Source organism: Clavelina lepadiformis, chromosome 3 (assembly GCF_947623445.1).
Source record: "Clavelina lepadiformis chromosome 3, kaClaLepa1.1, whole genome shotgun sequence".
NCBI lineage: Eukaryota > Metazoa > Chordata > Ascidiacea > Aplousobranchia > Clavelinidae > Clavelina > Clavelina lepadiformis.
The window spans coordinates 19052639-19078343 of NC_135242.1; the positions used below are offsets into that span (position 1 = coordinate 19052639).

The following is a 25705-nucleotide window of genomic DNA, read 5'->3' on the forward strand; positions in this document are numbered from 1 at the left end:
AAAGATTTTCAAATTTTTTTGCATTATTGTTTTTAGATCTGTTTTCATTTTGTGTTTTTATTTGCAATCATTTGTTACCTACATGGCGCTATTACGTAAAGTAATAAACTTTCCCCTTATGCAGAGAGCTCAGAATTTATTGAAGGAATATTAAATTTGCATAGCTAATCCTCATTTTCTGATTCCCTTGAGGATATAGCTATTTTGCTCTTATAAGCAATAACAACAGCTTATTTTAAGCAACTGTCATAGCTATATGAAACATTAAGCTTCGCGAGGAGCTTGTTGTCACAGCGGTAAAAATGATAAACTTTAATTAAATTTATAGTTCCCGTGAGAGCAGATATTGACGTGTTCGAGATTTTTTTCTTCCTACAGAAGACTTGTCGCAAAAACTTTATTATTTGCCACCGATTTGTTAATTGTTGCGTTACTAAAAAGGGTGAGCGTCAAAGTCGGGTGGTTGATGTTTGTCATTATCAGCAAGACAATTAGTCGCTTTTACTGAGATACGTTTGAAAAAGTAAACAAATTTAAATTGGAATCGAGAAATGGCTTCGATTATGTGTTTATATTCCATGTCATGGTGCCCAAAGTGCTAATCAATCAGGATAACGTATGTGTAGGCTAGCTCTTGCTGCGTTCTGTACATTAGGCCTACTATTCTATCATAGAAAGCAGAATCGTATAGTTACTTTTTCAAAGACTTGACTAGACTCGGGTTAATGTTACCTTGAAATGTTTTGATTTGATTTAGTTTTAACATGGCAAATTAAGAAACGAACTGTTCGTTATTACTGGAACACGTATTTTAGAGGTGCAATGTTTAAAACAAAATAGAGAAAATTATTCTAGAAACAGCCAGCTTGAGCAAATTCTGTAAAAAAATGAAAATGAGTTGTGGTAATAAAAACAGCATTTTTATTCTGTTTGACGTCCTTCCAGGCATTAAATGACTTAACTTGTTTTGAGCCTTGTTTACCAAAAACACGGCTTCGCTTGAATAACCTGACTTGACTTGATTCATAACTGGTAAATGACTTGATGTACAATGTACATCAAGTGTATAAAGTATATCGCTGGACGCCATTTTTTTTTGCAGACTTGCCGTAAGAAGAAAGTAAGTTTATATGTATTAAGGAAGATAAAGTTTGTAAAGAAATATTAAAAATAAAATAATCCCTCTGAAGCAATACAATGACCGAGACGCAAAACTTTAGAACTTTCAAAAACGCCCAGCCGAAAATTGGCATCTCTACTCAAATGAAATCAAAGGAGCTATCGCAAGCCGCACCCATTGTGACGTCATTTTCAAACAGAAAAAGACCGATGGGTGACACGCAGGTGACGTCATCGGATAAGACAGTTTCTTCAAACGGGCGACCTTTGGCGTCGTCTTACTCCAACCAAGCAAGAGGAAGCAGAAGCAGAGAAGAGACTTTAGGAGACAGCAGCAGGACGGATAAAAACGATTTGCGCTACCAGCGAAAGTCAAATGTTGTCCGAATCGACGCTAGGAATGCAGAAGATGCGAAGTTCCCTGATTCACAGAATTTAGTCAATTGCAACCAGGCAACCTGCAGTAACAGTGTGATGTCACATCCCAACAGCAACGATCCTCGAAACTTTTCCGTACAAAACAACTCGCGCTCAAGTCCGCTTACCAAGGTACAATCTGCTGGCGCCATGTCTCACTCCTACAACCAGCAGCCGCCCATCATTCCACCTCCTACCCTGGTCTCTTTCCACGCGTCACACACAATGGCATCGTTTTCCGGAAGTAATACAGCAAATGGGAGACCCACAAAGCTACCAAACACGTCTTTGCTTACCCAGCAGGATGATCTCGTTTTTCCACAAAAAGACCGATTAGAACTGTCGCCATTGTCAGCGGGAATCACCCAAAGCGATACTTTGCCTTATTCGCACAAATCACGGTCCGCGCATTCTACTAGTCATCTTCATCCACCCACTAAGCAATGTCTTGATAATAGTTTTATTCGTGACAACGATTACATTAATCTTAAGCCAAAGTCGCCCTCCAGGGTAACCTTTGCATCCGAGGAGCCTAATAAAAAAACAAAGGAGAACGTGGAACCACCTATGAAGGATACAGAAAAATGTCTGGAGGACATCTCCGGACAAGAAGATAAAGATCAGGGCGAGTGCTGGTCTAAAGTAGCCAAACAAAACAACACTTTGTGTTACTTCATAATACTGCTTGTTTTTCTACTTATGGTGTGCTTAGGAGTTCTGACATATCTTTTAATGATTATGGAGGGCGTCGAATCAAGTCAGACAGCTCAAAACAACGGACAGCAATCTTTTGATAACATTCCCATCACTGGTCTATCGGATTCCGCACAATCAAACGACCAGCTGCCAAGTACACCAATTCCAGCTTCCACGTCGACGACCACCAGTTGCCCTAAAGAGCAACTTTGCTTTAGCGACGATTGTGCTCAACTCGCCGGTGAAATAGTGGCAAAAATGAATAAATCTGTTGATCCATGCCAAGGTACATGTTGATAACATTTGAAGTGATATTTTTCATGCCGTGTCTATAGATGGCTTTTTATGTGTGGATTTTTCCTTTATTTATCCTTCTTATGTCCAAAGATTTTTATGAATACTCGTGTGGCGGATGGATTGCGAATGCGTACAGGCCCCTAAGCCTGTCACCCTTGCTACAATACAAGTCATATGGTGTCATGACGGAGATAAAAGACACAAACGATCGAGTATTGCACGAGCTATTGCAGGGAACTGAACCCGCTCCCAGGAATATTACAGATGCGGAGAGAAATGTAAGCGAATGCGATCGATTCGGAATTGTTTGTATAAACTTTATTGTTTTTGTGTTTTTGGTTTTTTGGTTATTGTTTTTGTTTTTTTTTGAACGATTTTCACAGCTAAGTTACACATGGTTACCATTTGTTGTAAAGCTTTATCAGATTTGGATTCCTAAAAAATAAATTTTGTCCTGTTGGCAAGATCATTAGTTAACTTCATCTGTATAAGATTTTATGATGCACTTACACTTACCTTTCATTTTTTCAATGACGCTTGAGTAGTTGCTTTGCTAACTATTAAAAAATATCCGTCAAACATTTCGTTGTAGATTTGTTGATTAATGTTTTGTAGGCCGCAAAGTTTTACCAATCTTGCATGGACGTGAAGACAATTAACAAACTTGGAGCGGCGCCTCTAAAAAAGTTGCTAGATTCTCAAGGAGGTTGGCCACTTAGAGAAAACGTTTCATCCGGTTGGAAACTATACGACCTTGTGTACCAATGCCACGGTGTTTTGGGCCAAGATGTATTCTTTTCTATCAATATTGGTGTCGACGTTTGGAATCCAACCCAAAATATTCTTCAGGTATAGCATAAATGGAGGCAAAATTGAGGACAATCGGCTCTTTTATTTTTGGAGGATTTTTCAAGAACAATTTTACGTTGCACTTTCTGTGATTCTGTTACATTTCTCAGTACTTTCGCAGATCGGAGAATCACGCATCCTTAAACCAAAACATTTCTACCAAGACGCTAAATTTATGAACGCTCTCAAAGAAACAATCCGGACCAACTTAAATTTGCTTGGTCAGTACGATGTAGATGACGTCGTAAACGAAATAGCCGATTTTGAGAAAAGTCTAGCTCGGGTAAGCTTTTCTGCTCCGTTTGTCGTTGTTGCAACGGACACAGACTGTTTCGTGGTTGTTTAGTAATTAATTATTAATTGTTATGTATAAGTATTGTACTGTAAATACTTAGTACGGTACTGTAAATAAATACAGTAATTAAGTATAGCGTAGTAATATGCTAAGTATATAAACTGTATATATAGCAAATGGCAGGAAAATATATTAGGTTTATGGTAATTTATAATATTCACAATTTTATAGCATTCACATGAATCTTTCTGTGGTTGAAGAGCAAATAAGACACTTTGACCAATAATTTTGTATGATTTACAGATTAAAACTGAGCAGATTACACACGACGATTACAGGAAGTTTACGATTTCAAAACTGAAGGCACTCTGTCCCCAGGTTTGTCCAACTTTAACTTATATACATGCGCAATCATAAAGAAAGGGGACCGTCGTTTCAAAAATGGAAGATTTTGCTTATTTTTATAAGTTATTTAAATCAAGAATTCACACTTCGTTGCGCTTGTACATGACGCGTCTTGATGGGAAGGTTGGGAATAGTGTTACGAGCCACATCGATAATAAACTATTTAAAACTGTCATTTATTAATTATTTATCGTCTAGTCGGGTTTGAGTAGAGGTGCTACCAAAGGTTTTTGAAGGTCGTTATGAGAAATACGCCAAAATATTAAAGTGGTTTTATCATAAAAGTAGCGTATATTTTGATGGTATCGATTGTGCCCTGGGTCGTTTTGGTGTGCATGTTTCATGACACTGTCACAAAGCAATTATCTTCAGTAGGATAGTGTAACTATATTGATCGTTGACGCCATAACTGAAGCTGCTTTATAAAAAACAAACTTGCGAAGATAAAACCAAATTTTTTAAAAGCCTTTTTCTTCCCAGATCTTCTATTGTAAAGTTCATCAAATAACGACAGTAAAATTTACTGTCAAAAAGTTGTCCTCTTCCCACTTAATTCTCTTACGTCATAGCAAGAATAATAATCACAATCGATTTTTTCATATATTGGCGCCTTAAAAATTTGATTTGTTAGTAGCCTATTTTTTGGATTAATAATCCGCTGAAAGTTTAAAGTGCTAATAGAAGTTTTAATTTAACAACATATCATGTTGTTTTCTCCTACAAAAAAATCTAGTTTTATGTTTTTAAACTATATTTATTTAAACAAAAATTTTTACATATTATTTTTTAAGATTGCTTGGCTTCGCTTGATAAAGCACATTATACCTCGCGTGAAAGTTGGTGAAGCTACAGAGGTGTTCATCGCCGGATCTACCGAACATTATTTCCAAAACTTGTCGTCCCTCCTACAAGACACAGATAAAAAGTAAGTTTTCTTATTATTAATAACTTATTAATTTAAAAATTAAAACATGAAGTGAGTGGAGTTCTAGTAAACTTTCCTGTAATGTACGTAATAACTGCATTTGTAGCCAACATTTTTTCCTTCTATAGAAGTGTTACAGGTACAAACGAATTTTGTTAATTTGAAATTTTGGAAAACTCAAAGCACCCGTAGTCTAGAAATGCATGCACACAGCTACATCCATAATTTGAACCATTTTAACTCGAAGTGCTTTTGTGGTCCCAGCAGCGTAAAATTAGCACCATTCATCACAAAATTAGGCTAAAATTATTTATTGCGGTGTGAACATGAAGACCACGGTGATTTACTACGTCTATAGGTTGTTATAGGCTAAAACTAACGGTTCTAAAATTTACTGCCTCTTCGCCTTAAAGTTTTACGTGAATTCTATAACTATAGGCTTTATCTAGCCTTTTACATTTAGGAACCAGAGTCGAAGCTGTTATGACCCTAAAGGTAAAAAGTATAGAGATTCACACCAGAGTAGAAATAAATAAATGCAATGTGATGAAATAAAGCAACTAAAGGTTAGGTGAAACCAGCTGGGCCGGTAACGTTTCCCCAGAACGGTTACCATACTTTATGATGACCTATACATAGGCTATACACAGCGCTTTTAAGGCGTTTTAAGAGATCAAAATGGCCTCTTAGATTTCTCCAAAGGCCTATCAACATTAAAAGCTCTATCAGAAACATAGCGGTTATAGCCTTTTTAAGTCACGGTCTCTTAAAATTTTTTAGCATAGTCGCCAAAAGCAAACATTAAAACAAGCCTGAATATATAGCCTACTGACAAAGCGGTGGGTAGGCTACTATAGGACTTATAGGTCGACGCGGCATTAACAGTTGGACATCGCCGGTACTATATACAGTACTGGCACTACCATTATCACACTGTATAGGCTATAGTATCGATTGTAGATCATATAAATCTCAATATATTTATAAAAAAAGCATCTACAAAAACGCGTATTAATTATATGTAGCATATATTGTTATCTAGTTACGTTTACCTTTTTCGAAATTCACTTTTCTTCATAAAAAAAATCTGTCAAAACAAGATTTCAAATACGCTCGTACTTCTAACCACAAGCGTTGAAAAATAAATTTGGGATTCCTGAGTAATTTTTGATTTCGAAATCGTGTCATGCTGGATATTGTCATTTATGGAAACTGTATTTTGAGAAAGCGTTAATAGATTTCGTTTTTATATGGTTACTTGTTGTGGTTCATACCGATTTCAGTTAACTCTAAACTTCAGATAACTCAAAGTAATGTTATCAATGTCTTCAATTTCGTGTCAACGAGTTTCTATCTTATCAACCAACCTTGTAACCATTAATATCATATCTGCAGAATAATACATAATTACGTATTGTGGAGGATGGCTTTTTCTCAAGCCGACCGATTGTCACTGCCTTTTCGTCAAGCTTTTCTTAAACTTCAGTTTGCTCTTTCTGGTTACGAGCCAGTGCAAGAGCGTTGGAGTCAATGCTTAACTCTCACAAAACTGCGATTTCCAAAAGCTGTTGGTGTTTTGTTCGCCAGAAAGCAGTTTTCTGCCAACAGCAAAGCCAAGGTAACGATGAGAAAAGTAAAAAACCATAAAACGTTCAAAAAATAATACTATAACTTATAGACCAGTTTTAAGACTTTAAAACAGAAGTTTTTAAAAATGCTTCGATCAATTTTATTTAACAAACTTTCTTACTTTTTCGCAACGTAAAGGTTGAAAGCATGGCGAGGCAAATTAAGAATACATTCCTCAGCCGATTAGACAATCTCAAATGGCTTGATGAACCTGTACGAAACGAACTCACGAAATGGGTCAGCTTGTAGTATTCAATATTTAACGACTGTTTTATGGTTGCTGTATGTGAGTGTTTGGCAAAGTGAGTTTAGTATTTTTTTATGATGTAAAATTAAAGTCTCCCGCTTCTATCATACAATCTAAAACAATTTACTTTGTACTAAATCCGGTTTATTTAATATAGTTATTTCAAACTGAAATTGAGGTGGGTTACGAAGATAGATTTATTTCAAATCCAGAATTACTGAACCGTATGTACCAGGTAAGACAAGAGGAGATGAGTATAGGTTACATAAACACTTGTGACAGAATAACATCACCACTGCAATAACTTAGTTTAAAATGAACTGAATGGTTCCAACAAAAAGCCAAGTCCAACTATTTTTGTCATGGTTAACTCAGTACGTTGTTGATGTTATTCCACGTGTTTATGGCTTTATTCTCGGGAGTATTTTATTGCTTTTTTGAAAAGGTTAATATATTGGCGACCAAGGATAAGTGTATTAACAAGGCTATGGCATTAATCAGAATATTCTTTTGCAAAAAATTCCGTTTATCCTAACCTATTCTTCTTTCCTTAGTTTCCGGTGCACTCCACTACTTACTTTGATAACTTTTTGGAGAGCATAAAGTCACACATCAAAACGTCATCCGATAAAATGAAAAGAAAATTCAACTCAAAGTACGACTAAAAATTAAATAGGCTAAGCAACAAAATGGAGACGTGATATGTCCATTTAATCAAATATACAAAGTACAATCAAATTTTACTTATCTTACAATAGAAGTTGTCGCACTACCGAACGCAATATGAATCTTTTGCTTTAAACAAAGGTGGGGCGAATTGAGGTACGATGTAACGAACGGTTACTATGACTTGGGCAGAAATATGGCGATTTTTCCTGCTGGTTTGCTACAGCCTCCAGTCTTTAATTCGAAGGCAATTGCGTAAGTATATATACGGCAATATAGGCTACTGTACAAACAGGATTGAGTATACTACACGTCCGAGACATTTTAGCGGTCAAGTATACACTTTTACACCCACATTAAGGGATTATAGGCAAAGAAATTACATTTGAAAATTGTTACGTCATACCTAAAAGTGATGTCGACACGCGTAGACCGCGCATAACGCATTATTGTTTGTGACAAAAGATATCGAAATATGGTATCCAGACTTTGGTTGTCTGTCCGTGCTCCAATTTCAATAAACATGTTTTTGTGAGATAACAATTATCATGTCGTCAACAAATCCCTTAGGACAGGTGCGATTGTTTACTTGACCACCCTAATTACGACGTCAGACACAATACGAAATAATAATGGTGAAACTTAGTTTTGCTAAAAATACTGTGATTGCCACTAGGCATATTAACAGCAATATAAACGCTCTTCTGGGCCGTTTAACAAATTTCTTTCAATGTTTCGGTATTCTGATGAGGCTAACTAGAAAAAGCTATCGAAACGTTGCCAGAAAAAAATCTCTGTATCGCAGCAGAAGGACATTTGTATTGCTGTTTGCCATCGTCATTGCTAACTTATAAAGTTCTTAGGCTACCTTAGTGTAACCTTGATGCGCATCTGCTTGTTTCACAGAGCTCTAAACTTTGGATCTACTGGGTCTACGATTGGGCACGAGTTAATACATGCGGTCGATAGATTCCGTAAGTGTATTTTCTGTAAGACATTTTACAAACAAAGACAAACAGGCCAATACGTCATTTATCTGAGCAGTTTTTTGAACTATTCCTCGAAAATCATCCAGTTTTTTAAAAAGGAAAGAAGAAAGCTTGTACTCCATAATGTTGAATCCCTTATTGTCCATAACAGAAAACATGGGCCTTCACGAAAACAGAACAAGAAAAAAATGGTTCAGCGAAACAGTATCAAACAATTACGACTCGCTCAAAAATTGTGTCCACAAAAAATATCTTGATTTTGACTCAGAAGTAAGTACAATCTATTGTATTTTGTTAACCTTTTTGCTCTAAACAACTATTGTTATTGTTGTTTCTGTGATTTATTCCAGATTGTAGGAAACATCTTCGAGAATGTGGCTGATATCGCCGGAGTTCGATTAGCATATGACACATATAAGCGGAATAAACCGAAAGAAGAAAGGCAAATCTTGGCTGAGTTCAGCAATGAAAAAATATTTTTTATTGGGTTTGCTCAAACTTGGTGTACTAAAGACGCGTTATCTTCACCTCCAACAAAGCAAGCTCAGAGGAACCACGCTATGGAGAAATATAGGTATTCTGGCAACTTCTATCTTTGTCTATAGTTCTATTTTACCATATTGGTCGGAAACATGCTTCTCTTTCGTTCCTAGATAAATTAATTTAAACATTTTTTTATTCAATGGAGTGTCACGCTAAATTCTTCAGTCCAGGAAACTTCCCGCTCTTATGGCTAGTCACATAGCCAATCTCTGCTCTTTTAACTTTTAATAGCATTCAATGTAGAATAAACACAACCTTCTTCATTATCCTTCTATAGAAACACTAGTCCTACTTACACAACCCAAAACGTAGACTAAAACATCAACTCTTGTTCACCTACCCACTGTGCAATCCCCTATGATTAGGCGGTGAGATAAAATATCGTGGACAGCTGACATGCCTCGGAGAAGGGAGTTGTAGGGAAAAACTAAAACGTGTACATGTATCTAAAACTCACTAAAAACGATAAAAAGGGTTACAAGTGTCGATAGTCGCATACGGGTAATATTAATAAAATACACATTGTGGACATTGAAACAAAGTATAAAAGCTTACATAGTGCGCAAGAGTGGTTGTAAATAATACATCTACAGTAAAAACATAAAAAAACATACATGTGAAAAAACGTGAAATTTGATGATAGGAGTATAGATATGTGTTAATTAACTAGTTTTCCAATATGATGTTAACATTGTAAAGCTTATCTCACTAAAATACCATGTTTACAACTTTGAATAAAATTTTCATCGTGACATCACTAAAACAATCATTGTCTAATACCTGTTGTAGCTCTGAGTATAGCCAGTATAGGATTTGATTTTTTTTTCTCCTTTTCTCCAAGACCTTTTCCACAATCCGTTGTGGGCATGCGTAAAAAATGCGTTGACCGAAAATTAACAAAAGAACTTTAGGTCCAGGAAACGCACGCGAATCGTTTTACAAACACTGTTTTCATTTAGGCCTCGGCACCACTGTTTTTCAACAAAAATTACATAGGTTACGGACTCATATATGCATTCCGAGTTCTGAAAAACGTCGGACAAGTCCTGAGTGGTAAACCATTCAAAAGTCAGGCTGTAGGTCATTGGAGGAATAGGCCTATAGCCTGTAAACCGGTGTACAACAAAACAAATAAACCAAGTGGTTATTTTGCCATATTTTGGAGCGAGGTTAAAAGTTGCGGACCGAGGATAACCTTTAAATAAAAGAAATTTTAATTCAAATAGCCTTTTTTAAGCTTGAAATTAACTTAGGAAGGTACGGTATCGTAGATAACGGACTACCAGTAGACCATGATATAGAGTTCGACCATGCGACTGTTTTTTATAATTAATTTATAAGTTAGTTATAATTTGTGTGGAGAAGTTATATGTTTGGTATCTATTTTATTCGAAATATAAACAAACTTCGAAAACTAACTGTTTTTTCGAGATTGAAAGAGCTAACAAAGCCTGCATTGTAAAAAATAGGATAAGAAACAACCGGTTTTTATCAAAAAGTGTCACGTGATTTGCATCTTAATTCAAGCGTTTTTAGTGTGCAAAAGCTCTATTGGTTCAAAACGGGGTCAAATGGCTCTTTAAATGCTAAACGTTGCCTATAACCAGGTCCATACGTCCTATTGTTCTATCGTTATTATTATCACTGTTATGTCTTCGTCTTTAGGTACAACTATTTAGTTAAGCTACCTATTTATTCTAAGGCATTTAAACCATTATATTGAAATGTTTAAATGATTTATTAGTTTTTATAATGCTCATGTTTCAGGGTGTTAGGGAGTCTTTCACAGTTTGAAGAATTTGCCAACGAATTCCAGTGCCCACTTGGATCACCAATGAACCCTATGTTAAAATGTACAGTATGGTAAATTGTTGATTTATATGGCTTGTAAAGAAAGACTACAAACAGAACGTTCTAATGTGGATAACAACAAACTATAAAGGCATTGAATGGAATACACCATGCAATCGAATTAAGCATTTTTGTAGTGCTGGTAGCAGTTGGCTACGCAGGGCAGAGGCAGAAAGTAAATTATTCAAAGCTTCTACAAAACCACATCAACGAACCTAAAAAAAGTTTAACATGGCCGGATTCCTTGGAATTTCACCCACGCGCATTTGCACCTATGCGAAATCTATATTCAAACTTGTTTTGATAACACAGTAAAATCAGCTTTATAAGATAATAACTACAAATATATCACTTAAAAAATTGCAACAACTATGCCAGTTAAAAGCTACCGTTATATATTCTTATTTTTTTGAAACCTTATTCTGTGTTAAAAGTATCGCATTGCATGGACACAAGTGCGAGTTATTTCCGAACAAAATATGCCGACTTTTCGTTCTTTGCTTTTGTTGATTAATTGATGATTTTTTACGTATAATGTGTCTATGTACTCACAATTAAAATAGAGAAAAATAAATGACAATGTCAAATGAATAGCGGCAAAGTCTGAAAGTATATTATGTAGGCTAAACTTGTCAAGTCAATCAATCAATCAAAGTTTTACACAAAGTTACCAACTTACCAGTATAGATCAATAGACTAGGCAATGATCGTTCTGTCGTTAAGGTTAACCGTTTGTCAGTTCTGTAGTGGCTGAACTACAGAAATTTTATTGAGTTTGTAGTTTTAATCGGTAGGCCTATAGGCTGGGCTTTCATCGATCTGGAACCCAAAATAAGGACGACTGGAAAAAATACGATTTTTTTACCAAAAAAGAAACAAACCATTTTTCAACAACAAACGTACTCTTCACGGAAAACGTTTTTACCTTCACTACAGTCTGTATTCTAGCCTAGACTTTCAAAATAAGGACAAATCTTAGAAATAAGGATGGTATGGAAGCCCTGCCTATAGGCCATACTGCCATGGGCTAGTGAAAATTGAAAAGCATGGCAACTGCCCCCTCGAAATTTTTCAAGACTGTGCTTGGTACACCCGGTTGTCAACGTTGGAGAAATTCAGAAGTAAAAGAGGCCTAAGGTGTGATCGATGTGACCGTTAATAAGAGAAGACGTTCAATTTTACTCTTCGTTTTTACCTTTCTTAGACGAAAATGAGCACAATGGCTCCGTTTCTGCACACTTCACAATCTTAGCAGTCTTGCTCCTTGTTCCTTACCTACATTAGGCTTGAATTGATAGCCTATACTCATTCATACTTGTAACGATTAGGAGATGTGCCAGACCGGAAAGTCCGGCAGTTTTCGACGAGAAATCGATTGTGCAAACATGCGAATTTTGGCATGATGGCATACATTGAGACCTCAATTCTTTGTTTTTTTTATTTTAAACTGGCGTTCAAACAACTAGTTTTTCTTTATTTATCATAAATCAGCGTGATGAGTAAAGTGTTCGGTAACCATGTTAACGAAACTTGTGCGTGCAGCTGCCACACTTTCCACTGTGGGTGGTGTGTGTAGTTAAACTATTGACCATAACGTCAGGTTTCAAATTGCAGCACGTGGATAAAGATAAGTTCTGGGCAAACGTGTATGAGTCTCAAAGATGTCAATAATTTTCACATCCAGAAAGTGTAAAACGTGTTTGTGCTGATTTGTTATTGCCTAAATACAGATGTTTAGCAGTCACTGCATTTTTAATTGTCGTTATATTTGAATGCTAGTGTAAGCCTGACCCCTTATAATATGAAGTTGAATTCTGTATGTCTGTCATATAGGCTTAACAATAATAAGCACAAATGTTGATATTGATTTAACTCAGGGGTTCTTAATTTTTTTTTAGCTGGGACCCTTAACAACTTTTTTTGGTTTGCGTGGACCCCCTTTGTGGCCTAGTCCGAGAAAATTTAATATCTTCGATTTAATCTCATTAATGTGAAGGATGGTGCTGTTTGTCTTCAACAAGAACATGAAATTGTGGCTTCGTCTTTGATAGCACAACATCATGTCATCCTTTGCATCCAACCGGTTTCAACTCTTTGTTTTGATAGTAAACAAGGATGAAATTCCTGCATTAATATGTAGTCACAAAAGGGATTATAGCAACCATGGCATTTTTGAAATTATCCACTAAGATTTCCCTTGGTTTCTTCATGGACCCCCTATAACTAGTCGTACCCCCAAGGGGTCCACGTACCCCAGTTTAAGAACCCCTGATCAAGTAAAATTTTAACTTGATTCGGCCAGACCAGAGAGGCCTATATGGTTTCTTTTTGATAATTATAATTTAACATGTTGATGTAAAAAGTCATCTTGAGACAGCAAAATAACAACATTCGTTGGACTAAGTTTTAGTAGACATAATTGTTAAAACAATAGAAAATAATAGTAAAAACATAATTTTTGGTATTACATATTTGTTATTGTAGTCGCTATGTAACTACCTCATATCTTTCTTAGTTACTACTCATAGATACTCAACACTCGCATTTGAAGGGTAACGTTTCCTTCACTGATCAGCATGTGCTCCTGACTGAAAAGTGGAGCAGTTTCTGACAAGAAATGATGTGTGCAAAGATGTAAATTTTGACTTACACCGAAGCCTCATTTTTTGTGTATTTATTGTAAATTTGCGTTTAAGCAACCAGTTTTTCTTTGTTTGTTTATTATAAGTTGGCGTGATAAATAAAATCTTCGGCGTGCATGTTGATGAATTTCGTGCACACAGGTGCCACACTTTCCACAACGGCCTATATAGGCTAAGTGTTAAACATGCACTGGAGAAATATTAAATAGATGCACACTTGGCTAGCCCTTGAACACTGGGGTTCTGAAGGAAAATAAAAGTATACATTAAGGTTTATGCTACCATGTTATTAATGGGAGGTTTGCTTTGATAATACAGTTTTATTTATGTAAGCAGATATTGTACACGAAGTCTTTTAAATATCACAGAATTTAAGGTGTGATACTAACGATTTAGTATCGGTATAACTACATACAACATATTCTTATATGATATTGGCATGGTTTATACTGTTACAATGAACCCAAGAACCTCAATGGTCATGCCTGGCCAAAAGCATGGCACAATAAACAATGTCATGCCTGCAAGTAAACGTCGCTGTGTGGATCCCACAACAAAAGTTAATCAACCACCTCATGTCAATGACAGTGGAATTAACGATCCGTTTGGTGACTTTACTGGTGATGAACTTTTGGAACTAGAATTAGTTGCATCACAAATGGAAAATAAGAACACTAGTACATCCAAGCAAAATGTTCCGAATCATCTCTATGGATTTGCTGCACCACCAGTTCCTCAGTGAGTTTTACACATAGTTGGGTTGTTTTATATAAATGTATCCTTGTACGTATTATAATTTATGTGATGTATATTTACTGCTTCAAGTTTTGATGGAGCTAGAAGTAGATAAACGGTGCAGTAGAAGCCCGTTATAAATCCGTGAATAATAAACCTCTCCGTTTATTAAATCTAATTTGCCTGGGATGCAATTTTCCTTTTTAAAATATATATATGCGTTATAAAATCCCTGGTTATTAAATCCGTGCTAGGTGAGTTAAATAAATCCAATTTAAATTACATATATATGTATTGTATTGCAAAATGAAGAGAGGCTTGTTTTGACATAACTGACTCTTTTTAAACGTGTCACTATTGCCGTGGTACATTAGAGACATAGCGATAATTAATGCTGTGAAAACTGTAATAGATTTCATCTTAGAAAGACATTTCTACTTCAACAAACTACGTTCCGGTATTTTTTGTGTTTAATAAATGATTGATCAATGGCATTTTGTTTGTGGTTTCGTTGTTTTGCTACTGGTTTAGGTTTGCCAGTTATTAATTTAAATCAAAAATTGGCAGGGACCACAGTGACTTTATTAAAAGACATTTACTGTATTTTCTAATGTTGCATATAGCCTAAGCAGTTTGTGTATATATGTGCCAAATTTTTGAGTTTTTAACACTAGAAAAGTGGGAAATATTTCTGTGACAAAAGTAACATCTCAAAAGTCAGAAAACTTGTCGGAGTTGGTGAAGGAATTGCAAGAACAATGTTCCGATTATGAGCAAGAGGTATTGTTTGTCAATGTACTTTTTTATATATATGATGGTGATACTGTTTTGGCCATATCTTCCTGGAAAATTGACAGGGTTCACCTTTTCATTTCAACATAATAGTTGTCATTTATCATCATAGATAAAAGCTGCACTTTTAGTTGATTGCCCTCTTATTTTGCGAATAATTTCATGTCAGTTTTTGGATAATAACTATACTCATATACATAGGCGCCGAAGTTTACAAAATGTAGGGTGGAAAAGTTAATAGGTGGGAATTCCCCGTGTCAAGGATTGTTGTAAAAACACATAATAAAATAACATATCCTTCTAATCAACGTTATTTGCGACAACAGCCATGCTGCAAGTTTTACGGCAAAAATGAACGACATTCTTATACGCATTATTCATTCATTGTCTATTATTTAATTATTATTCGTTTTTTAATTTTTTCGCATCATCTTCAGTTTTGCACTCGCTATTCTCTTTAAACTCTTTGCATGCGTCGTCCCAAGGTTATTTTTGGTCATTATGTTTGTCTGTACAGACGTAACTTCCGTAACACCAGAGACGAGAAAACACTTCCAACAAAAGCATATATAACCTTTTCACTCGAACTGTATTCATTTGAAACATACACGCAGACATAACATTCAAAACAAGAGTAACGAAAAGTACATAATAAAACACACTGGGAAGTTAAAATAATATCACTTGGAAAAAGTGATTAAGCCGTTTCTGAGACATGGTCGTACGCAAATAAGTTTTCAGACGACGTAAAGTACTGAAAGATCGTTCTGCTTCACAGGCGGTACATGGCAATGACAGATAAATGCGGAGCAAGGTCAGAACATTTGGAAATAAATTTTTATAGCATGCATCGGTCTTAAAAAACTCACAAAAGTCATTCACAGAAACTAGCTCAAATAACTTTGCCTCAGCAACTATTCTAAGCTGTTGCAATTCAAGATTAAGACGATTTGTGTCCAAATCGTTGCCATACAGCTCTGCAATGCAACTAGAAATAGATTTGGTTGGTTTGAGAAATGCATCTTCAACCGCTGAAGCTGACGTCAAATCTTCCTGAGGGTACCTCTTCTTCAATGCAGCGCAGCATTCCTGGAAAACTTTCACGTAGAGAGACGCATAGTATTCTTTCGCAGAAGCATTTCCTGTCTGCTGAAGCACAACGCTTCTCGATCCTGATCGGTGAGGTAAACTTGGAAGTTCGAGGCCCAAGTCTCGTGATTCTGATTCACATTTTTCGAAAAACTGCTTCGCACGCTGTTCGTCGCCAAAACCAGACAAGATGATAAGCAGATTTTCACTGAGATTGCGAAAATGGCCTACCGTCATGCCACGACGTTGGACTTCAGCATGAATAGGCGCCACGTGCATCAGAAGAAATTGTAAAACTCGAAGCATGAAATAAGTTGAAAATTTCTCCATAGAGTGGAGATGAATATTTGCATTACTACGGGTGGAACTGTCAATTGAGAGATCGTTTGACAAACTCGCCAACCAATCCAGAACGCTTTGATACTGAGAAAGGAATGAATCCAGAGCAGGAAGGCGTAAAACCCACCTTGTGGGACACAACGGTCGGAGAGATTTAAATGAGCTGCAGCCGCTATTGAGTTTAAACTGATTGTAGCTTGATAATCGTTTAGGAGAAGCCATGATAAAATTCACCACAGCACTTAAGATTCTGATGGCAGCAATACTCTCAATGGTTGTGTTGAAAGCATCTTGTGTAACAAGATTTATTTGATGACCTGCACAGTAAATATATGTCATCGCTGGATTAATCTGCTTAAACCGTGCTTGCACACCGGTGAGACGGCCACGCATGTTAGCTGCGCCATCATATGTTTGCCCTCGACAATTTTTCAAGTCGAGTCCAACTGAAGTAACGCAGCTCTTAATAACGTTAAATAAGGTGAGAGAATCTGTGCTATCGGTTGCATAAAGCCCTAAAATATGTTCTTGGACACATAAATTCTCGTCAACATATGGAATGCAGATGGAAACCTGTTCCTGATTTGAAACATCCGTAGTTTCATCTGCAATTATACTGAAAAACTTTGCTTTATTAATATCGGCTAAGACACCTCGGATTACTGCCTCTGCTATCATTTGCAACATTTCATTTTGTACATCGTGGCTTATCCATTTCGGTTTTGCTGATCTTTCAAACCAGAGTGCCACATCTTCATTATATTTCCTCAGTAATTTAAGCGTTTGCACTAAGTTCGACTTGCTGTCGTCATGTCCTCTCAAAGCTAGACCTTGCTGAGCGAGAAATCTTATACTCTCAAATATTGCCTCAAGTGCAACCCTATTACGCCTGAGATTTTCTTGTGCTTTTGAATTAACTAAAGCGGCAACCTGACTTTTTCCGGCGTAGTTCAGCTTTGCGTCAAGACAGAGCTTGTGAAGGGAACTCTCGCTGTGTTTCTTGGCGGCAGCTTTGATGTGCTTCCAATCTTTGTATCCTGTTAGCCAAACTGGATACTTATGTTTGAAAGTCGAAATAACATCGGGGGTCACATGATTTGCTGAAGAAGCCCAATTGCACACTGCACAAATAGCCACGTCTTTTTGTCGATCATATTTCATCCATTCGTGCTGTTCAAGCAATCGTAAAACATATTTCTCTGCAGTGCCCGAAGTTGTTAAACTTTCCGCTGAAACACTAATATTCAAACTTTCGGAACAACCAGGAATAGACGGATCTGAAGTCAAAACGTCTTCTTTCCCATGCGGCAAACTAACTTCGTTGTCGTTTTTTTGTCGTTTCCCTGGTCTATTCTGAGCGAAAAACGACCTAATAGATGTTTGCCTGCCTGACCTTTCTACATCATTATGTTTAACGGAGCTCATCTTACTCGTATTGATCACGTCTAAACAAATTTTAAATGAAGACTTATAAATTTATTTGAAAGACGTTGGAAAAATAAATTGCATTATTGTAATAATGGTTATTGTATCGCGAGAAAGTCACGTGTTGAGCCATAAAATTTATTATGTAACGTGTAACAAGTAAATAGGTGAGTGCAGAAAGTCAATTAGTTTTGGATCGCATTGATAAAAATGTTAGGTCTACAAAGCTTGTCGCATCTGCTATCACGACAAGCAAGCTGTGAGGAAATCTTAGTCAAAGTGACCGGACTGGAGTTGTCGTTTTTCAAAAGAGGTAGTAAACAATAAATTTAATTTTTGATTTCACAATTCATCTTGATTACAAGAACGTAAAATCGCTATTATTTGTTAGGGTCTAAAATGCCAGGGCGGAAAAATCCACCCTGTCCACCCAAGTTCGGCGCCCGTGCTCATATATATATATATATATATATTATAGCATCATAGCAACAACTTATTCAGTTTTTCATATATGTCAGTTATTATTTAATTAAATGACCCTTGTTTTTTAATGCATTTAAAGTATTATGTTGACTTTAGATAAATAACTTGCAAAAAGTAAACAATCAGAAAAGTGGTGAAGCACAACTTTTACGTGATAAAGTCAATAATGTGGAAAAATTGTTGCATGAAGAAAGACAGGCCAAGGTTGCAACTGAGAGAACAAAAAAAGCAGAAAAAACACAAAAAGAGAAAGATCTTGAGAAAAAGGTAAAATGAAGTCGTTTAAGTCTTGCATTGAAGGCTTGAAGAATTAAATTGCCTTTATTTATCTTTGTAATGCTAGTTACCTTTAACATTTTAAATATTTTTTGCATTTTGAAACACATCATACATATGTGTTGTAAACTCATTTACAGTAGAACCCAAGTAAGTCGGCCTCCCATGGGACTCGAGTCAAACGTGAACTGAACGTTAAACGTGGATTTCACACTGGTGAATGACCTTACAATTATCACTCTTTTCCTGTCACTTTGGAAATTTTCTTCACATGCAGCTAACCACTCCGCTTTTCCTTTTATAAGCCGTTTAAACTTGGGAATTGCTTATGCCAAAAAATTTAGCTAACGTTCTCTGTGATTCACTTTGCTTAATAAGCTCAATCCTTTCTGGATAGAAAGTTCTTCAAACTTTAATTTCTGTAATGCCATATCGTCCTTCTACGACTACGAAGTTAAGTGTTGAAAAATAAAGAATTGCAGATTCATTTGCAGTATTTGTATTCTATACACTATCTTGTGCGTGCTCATACACAAATATTCACCAGAAGACAGTTTTACATGCTCACGGCAGCTGCAATTTTTTAATTATGATTTAAACAATTGATACTTAAGCTGTTTTCGGGTTTTTAAATAATACTAGGTTAATGGTTGTGTTAGGCGAGGTTCAATAAGTTGTTTTGTGGCAACTTTTTTTGCGGGTTGTTGTCTGGATACCAGAGTGGTCGCATTGGCAAAACATAATGTTGTACATTGCAAAAGCAAAATATTGAGAAGCGTTGAAGCATTGACGCAGCGTTGAAGTGGTCTTAATAATGGGATGGTCATGTTATCAATCTGGTCATTAACCAGGGTTCTACAGAATTTGTATGAACAATATAGGTTTTGCTTTGTATTTATCATTGAATTATGAACAAAAAATGTAATAAGCTGATTATGTACAAATACCATACTGTATATATAATTAGGTTGAGCAGTATAGAGATCAAATGGAATTCAAAAAAGCAGAACTTCAGGAAGCTCAAAACTTGATACGTAATCTGGAACTGAAAAACAAAAGCCTTGTTCAAGATTTCACAATCTCTGGGTTAGTATGAACTGCAGAAAGTAAAACTAGCGGTACCGGTATGACTCTGTGCTGATAGTTAAAATCAGTTGCATTCACATACATTGGTAAGTAATGTACAAAGTTTGTTAGTTTGATGATGCAAGGATTGGCAAGCATCCATTTGAATTTTCTTGTAAAAGTTTTTCACATCTGCAGAACATCACTTTTGAAGCATTCATTTGATCAAGATACGGGTGAAAGCAGCTCTCAAAAACGAATAAAGTTTGTAAAGCCAGAGAGTCCACGGGTTACAAAGAAACTGAAAAGCTTGAAAGGTGTAGTTTCGTTAGATAGAATTACACCTGCGTTTGTGTTATACGTGAAATACCGTTACACACTACAAAATATTTGCTGTGTTTTTAGACATTACCAAACAATCATCATCTGATGAAGGGGTACCATTAGAAAAAAGAAACCTTTGTACATCAAATCTTCATTTAAAAAGAAGAGTATGCCTATTAGAACCCTGTCTATCCGCAAGTAAGTACTGATGGAAGTGGTGCTTTATAATGAAAGCCCTTAGACTTGTTTACTTCAATTCACATACTGCAGGTGGAAAGAGGTTCACTTTATGCAATTCTCCAAACGTTGTTGTGCTTATGCATTACTGTTCTGCTCAAAGAAGGTGATAAACTTGCTTATAAAGTTGTTGTAAACACTCATTTGTTTTAACTAGTGTTAACTAAATGTCGTCAACATTTTCACATCATTGATAGAACATTTGTTATAAATAGTATATATTTATGTTATATACTGTATAAAATGTTTCACAGTTACGACAGATGCTTTCTTGATGGATATGAAGCACTCAATGCATTTTTAGGAAGTTACCCCGGACAGAAAGGTTTACCATGGTTTAGATGTAAACAGCTCCCAACAAGTTATTTAAATAGTATCACTTTGCCCAGTTTCATTTTAATATGCTCACAGTAGTGGATATGGTTCATTGCAAAAGCTAATATAAATTTTATTTCTTGAATGTTATTAAGTTTCTCTTTAAGTTGTGTTGCGTCTTATTTGACAGCCCAGCAAGACGAGAGTGATTTGAAACAGGGAGCTCACGTTTCTAGACTGGTGAAATGTCTTCTTCACAAATTTATGAAGGAAAAAGGTGTTTGTATGGTTACATAGCACTGGTTCTCAACCCTTCTGTCGCAGCGTACCTCTTTTTGTGCCACCAAATCATTTGCGAACCTTCTTTTTTTTTTAAATGTGAGCGAAATAAGTGAGGTCTACAAATTGTTTAAAGAAAGTAAATGACCACAAAGGGAACATCTAACCAATTAAGAATTATAATTTTTATTTTCGGCTCAAAGTATAATATGTTATAAAAAAGTTAAAAACGAAAATAAAAGCTTTCCATGCAGTATTTCCCCTATTAAACTTCATGCTGTGCAAATTTTTTGCTTTGCTGAACAAAAACTATACGAATGACGGAACGAGCACCAAACTTAATATACCGACAGGAAAATATAATTATACAATGTAATATGTATAATAATAACATTTTTATATGCATTGATTTCACATGTGGTCCAGTTTCTGCAGTTTAATTAAATTCAATCATCACAGTTCCAAATATCTTTGACTTCAGATTGAACGAAAAAAGTTTCATCATGCACTAATGTTTTGTTTTAGATATATTAAATGAGATAATTTCCAAAACTTAAATACCGATATTACTTTTTGAGGCCAATACTAGATAGTACAAAAACAATTAAATTTTATATCAAGGATCACAATTACTTCAATAAACAACTTGTAAAAGAATTTAAAAAGTTCTCATAATTAGTTAATAATCGCAATTTTGATGGTCATTGTGACAAACTTAGCTGAGCAATGGCGGTTGTGACCGGTACATGGGCTTAAACCAGTCCTATTTCAATTTTGTGCCCAGTCCATTTCCGTTTTTTTACCTGCCACCCATTTCAATTTCTAGTTTAGATCTTTTTAATTTTTAGCCCAGACCATTTAAAATTTGAGCCTATAGCAAATTTCAATTATAGTCAACTGACTTAGGCCCTTTTCAATTTTGGCCCCATTGCATACAAGTTATGACTCTAACAAGTAAGCAAATCTAGGTTGAAAATTTAAGTAGGCTGGGCTTCTAGTGTAAATGGGCTTGATTCAAAATTGAAATAGGTTGATGGGCTCAAAAATAAATTGAGCTAGGCTCAAGTCCTTCTCCAGCCAGGATTGTAATGTCGAAAAAGAAAATCACAGTGCGTGCTTGCTTTGCATTTGCAATGGGATGTGTGTGAAAATCAGATAACACTGTGCAAAATCAGTTGGCAACTGCACCTTTCAGTTGTGCAGCTTAGGAAGGTTATTTTTACTAACCTCAGGAAAAATATATATCGGATGGAAGTTTGAGAACCGTTGTTACATAGTATCATTTTTGTTAAATATCTTTGTCTAATGGTGTGTTTGAGCCATAAATATTTAGGCTATTTGTTTGAGGTGGTGTTCACAAGTTTTCAATGTACATTAATACCAATGTTGTAATGACTCGAGTCAATGCTTGAAACAACTTGACTTGATTCGAGTCTCGGAAAGTAACTTGACGCAAGTCTATAAATCTTAGTTGTTAATTTATTGACCAACTGAATTACCGACATTTGATTTCGTTGCAAAAGATCTTGATCCATTTAGGAATTTGACTCAACTTAAATCAAATTCCCATATGAATTAACTTAGCTCGAGTCTTAAAAAATGACTTGGTTACAGCACTGATTAATACCATATCCTGCTTTTTGTTAGACTCCCAGCCGGGTTTGACATCTGAAATTCTTTGCTCATCACTAAATGTTTTTCATCAGATCTTGGTCGGAGTAGCAAAACTTCCAACAACCCTGCTTCAAAATGTGAGTTTTGATTACCATTGCTTCGTTTAATTTTTTTGATGTTTCAACAGTTTGTATTTTGCAGCATTCTGACATTGTAGATGCTTTGCTTTATTTTCTTCCAAGTAATGATTTTAATGATGTCACAAAAGCCGCATTATCAGTATTTTCACTTCTTGCTCGCAGCTGCCCAATGGACAAATTGCAGATGTGAGTCGGTTTTTCAGTTTTTTTAGAGAAAACGAATGGGTGGCAAGTTTTTCTTGTTGGATGTAATGCACAGTACCTTTTATACAGATTCATACCAGCTGTACCAGTTATTACCTCATCATTTATGTCCTACGATATTGCCACAAAGACCATTGTTCTGAACGCTTTTTGTGGTTTGTCATCTTATGGTGAAATTGTGAAAAAGCTTGCATCTTCTAGTGTTGATGAAGGTATGTTAGTTACAAGTAGAAGACTAGTAGTTAAAAAAAATAGTGGCTCATTTTCTGACAAAATCCAATTTTATGGAAATTTGCCTGTTAAGCAACTCATAATACTCATTAAGTGTTGTTGATTAAAAATGGATTACCTGTATTATTTTAGATCAATAGCTTTTCTGTGTTGCTGAGAGCTTGGTGCAGCTTTGTTATGTAACCATAAAGTTATGTGATATGTGATCTTTACATCAAATTCTTAATTTTTTTTTTTTTTTTCTGTGTCATTTCAGAACATTCATTCATACAGATTTTATGCAAGTCCTGTTCTGAACGAAACAAAAGTGTTTCAAACATTAGGATGGCTTACCTGTCCAAGGTAAGTGGCATCTTTTGGTCGATATTGTTGCTTATTTTAAAATTGTTATTAATTTTCATTCTTTACTACCCAAAACTTTCAAAAAACTTCCAAAAAAACTCAAGGAATCACAGCATATTATGAAAAATCACAGTGACGTGACTCAAATTATATTAGTTTTATACCAACTTTTTGTATTGGATTACCATTACTGTGAATAACTTATTCTAGGTTGTTGAATTTTTTGCTGTACTTATTGCCTGCCATGATTCCTTGCTGTCACAACAAGGATGCTTTGCTTGCATCTATGGAACATTTAATATCATCTTGTTTGATATAATAGAAAACACAGTCCCTGATGGAATTAGGTAAGTGTAAGTTGTTGTTTGTACTTACGACAGCAAAAAACTATTACCTTTCAAAGGTGTTAGTTAGTGTTGATTATGTAGCTAAAGTCATTTGGGTATTCAGCATTTAAACTGAACATCAAGTTCTTAACTCAGCAGATTCCTCTAAATGCGATGTTATTTCTTGTCTGTTTAACTTCAATAGTTAAAGTGAATAAAATTATAAAACAAAAATTTAACCATAAAAAACTATATAGACACAATGAGCAAGTCGATTTTTAAAGTTTGCCAAACGAGACGTCTAAACCACTGAGAGTTCTGTCATGTATTGTAATGTATGTTAAAAATTGTGCTTCTTTCCTTCGCGTAAACCCATTATTAATGTATCCATTTAGCGTTTCCTTCATCAAGAAATCCATTTGTCTCCTGCATTCTTGCACAAATGTTCACCCCGATGGAATCCCAGGCTTAAGAAGAGACCACAAGCATCTTTTGCTGCTTTGGAAATTGCGAAAGTTTTTGGATAATCAAAAAGAAATGTTTTGGAATCTAGAGTTGAAAAGGATTTTGGACAACGAAATTAATATACTTGAGAAAATAGGGTAGTGCGTATTGATTTTGCTGCGCTTTTTCATAGCTTCTGTTGTTTTTTAACACCAAATAAATTCACTCACAATTCATTATTCAGCACATTTGTGGCAACCGAAAGCATGCACGATTGTACGCGGTCAACGTATGAAATCGTGTAACTGCCCGTAATCTTCGTTTGCGGTCTTGCTTCGGATCATTATTCAAGTATTACACTGGTCTACACAAAATTTCAGGTTTGGGTTTTGACAACTCATTTTAGCTAATTTTGGGGCGCTGAATCCGAAAATGAACTCAGATTTTTTCTATCACATCACGTTTTTGAGATATGAAATATCCCTAATTTTTGAAAAAAATCAATTTTGCCCCCCCCTCTGTTGTCAAAACAAGGAATTCTGATGCAATAAACACTGTTTTACCTGCAATAATCTAGCTTTAATTAGCAAACAAGCATTCTATATTATATTCACACAAATTTGCGTTGTCTTTATTAAAATTTCATGTTTTGGAATAAAAAATAGGCATACAAAAGAGCAACCATAATAACATCAAACGCTACATTATGCTGACGAACCTGTCGATAGGACAGTGACAAGGTATTATCTGAATTATAGCCTACAGTTCACACAATATGCACATAGACAACGGAGTGCAGAAATTCTGAAGACACACACAGAAATAGCAAAGTGCCAAAATAAAGATTGACTCAAAGGGACTTGGGCAGGGCGAGTTCAGAAACAGTCAACAAAAGAGCTTTCATAAAATATGAACTCTTCACTTATAAGCTTAAAAATGCTCTTTTGAGGGACTTTCTTTTATGAGCAGCATCTGGAATTTCTCTTTTCAAACTCCAGCAATAGTCGGCCATCATATGACAATCCCACCGACCTTGATAACGTTCCTCCATAATTTTAATATCCTGGTGGAAACGTTCACCCTGTTCTTCACTAACTTTCCCAAGGTTTTCTGGAAACTCATCCGCATGGCTCTTCAAGTAGTGAACTTTGATGCTCATCCTGCATCCCAAATCTTCAAAACTAAGCAGTAGCTCCCTTAAGAGATCTTTATAATTTTCTGCTTTTCTGTTTCCCAAAAAATTTCTCACAACAGCACCGAAAGCATTCCAAGCTCTAGCCTCGAATGGCAACATTGATTTTACAAAATTTTCATCCTTTAACAATTGCCTGATTTGTGGTCCATTGAAAATCCCAGCTCTTTTTTTCTCTTCACTGAGACCAGGAAAAGCATAACATATATACTTAAAACACTCTCCTTCATGATCCAAAGCTTTTACATATTGTTTCATGAGACCAAGTTTGATGTGAAGAGGA

General features: G+C 35.7%; 3 protein-coding genes across 4 annotated transcripts; 2 read left to right on the plus strand and 1 right to left on the minus strand.

Moving 5' to 3' along the window:
- Nucleotides 1-1106: 1106 nt before the first annotated feature.
- LOC143449033 (endothelin-converting enzyme-like 1) lies at nt 1107-11496 on the plus strand. The gene is made up of 15 exons (XM_076949058.1): nt 1107-2518; nt 2620-2807; nt 3145-3378; nt 3500-3661; nt 3977-4051; nt 4870-5003; nt 6399-6621; nt 6771-6869; nt 7037-7114; nt 7434-7534; nt 7687-7800; nt 8452-8519; nt 8686-8804; nt 8885-9108; nt 10845-11496. Exons 1-15 carry the CDS (start codon nt 1198-1200, stop codon nt 10942-10944), a joined length of 3240 nt encoding a protein of 1079 aa, XP_076805173.1. The 5' UTR covers nt 1107-1197; the 3' UTR covers nt 10945-11496.
- Nucleotides 11497-13918: 2422 nt separating this feature from the next.
- LOC143449489 (uncharacterized) lies at nt 13919-24464 on the plus strand. Of its 2 annotated transcripts, none has more exons than XM_076949704.1 (15): nt 13919-14308; nt 14980-15085; nt 18530-18700; nt 19677-19795; nt 19973-20091; nt 20180-20296; nt 20369-20441; nt 20590-20678; nt 20841-20927; nt 22577-22680; nt 22745-22869; nt 22957-23099; nt 23375-23460; nt 23671-23807; nt 24182-24464. In XM_076949704.1, exons 1-15 carry the CDS (start codon nt 14010-14012, stop codon nt 24390-24392), a joined length of 1986 nt encoding a protein of 661 aa, XP_076805819.1. In that variant the 5' UTR covers nt 13919-14009; the 3' UTR covers nt 24393-24464. The 2 variants fall into 2 exon arrangements, with proteins under 2 accessions (XP_076805819.1, XP_076805820.1); XM_076949705.1 differs by having other exon boundaries at nt 20590-20660.
- LOC143448489 (zinc finger MYM-type protein 1-like) lies at nt 15767-18248 on the minus strand. Its single transcript, XM_076948257.1, has one exon. It carries the CDS (start codon nt 17948-17950, stop codon nt 15767-15769), a length of 2184 nt encoding a protein of 727 aa, XP_076804372.1. The 5' UTR covers nt 17951-18248.
- Nucleotides 24465-25705: the final 1241 nt, after the last annotated feature.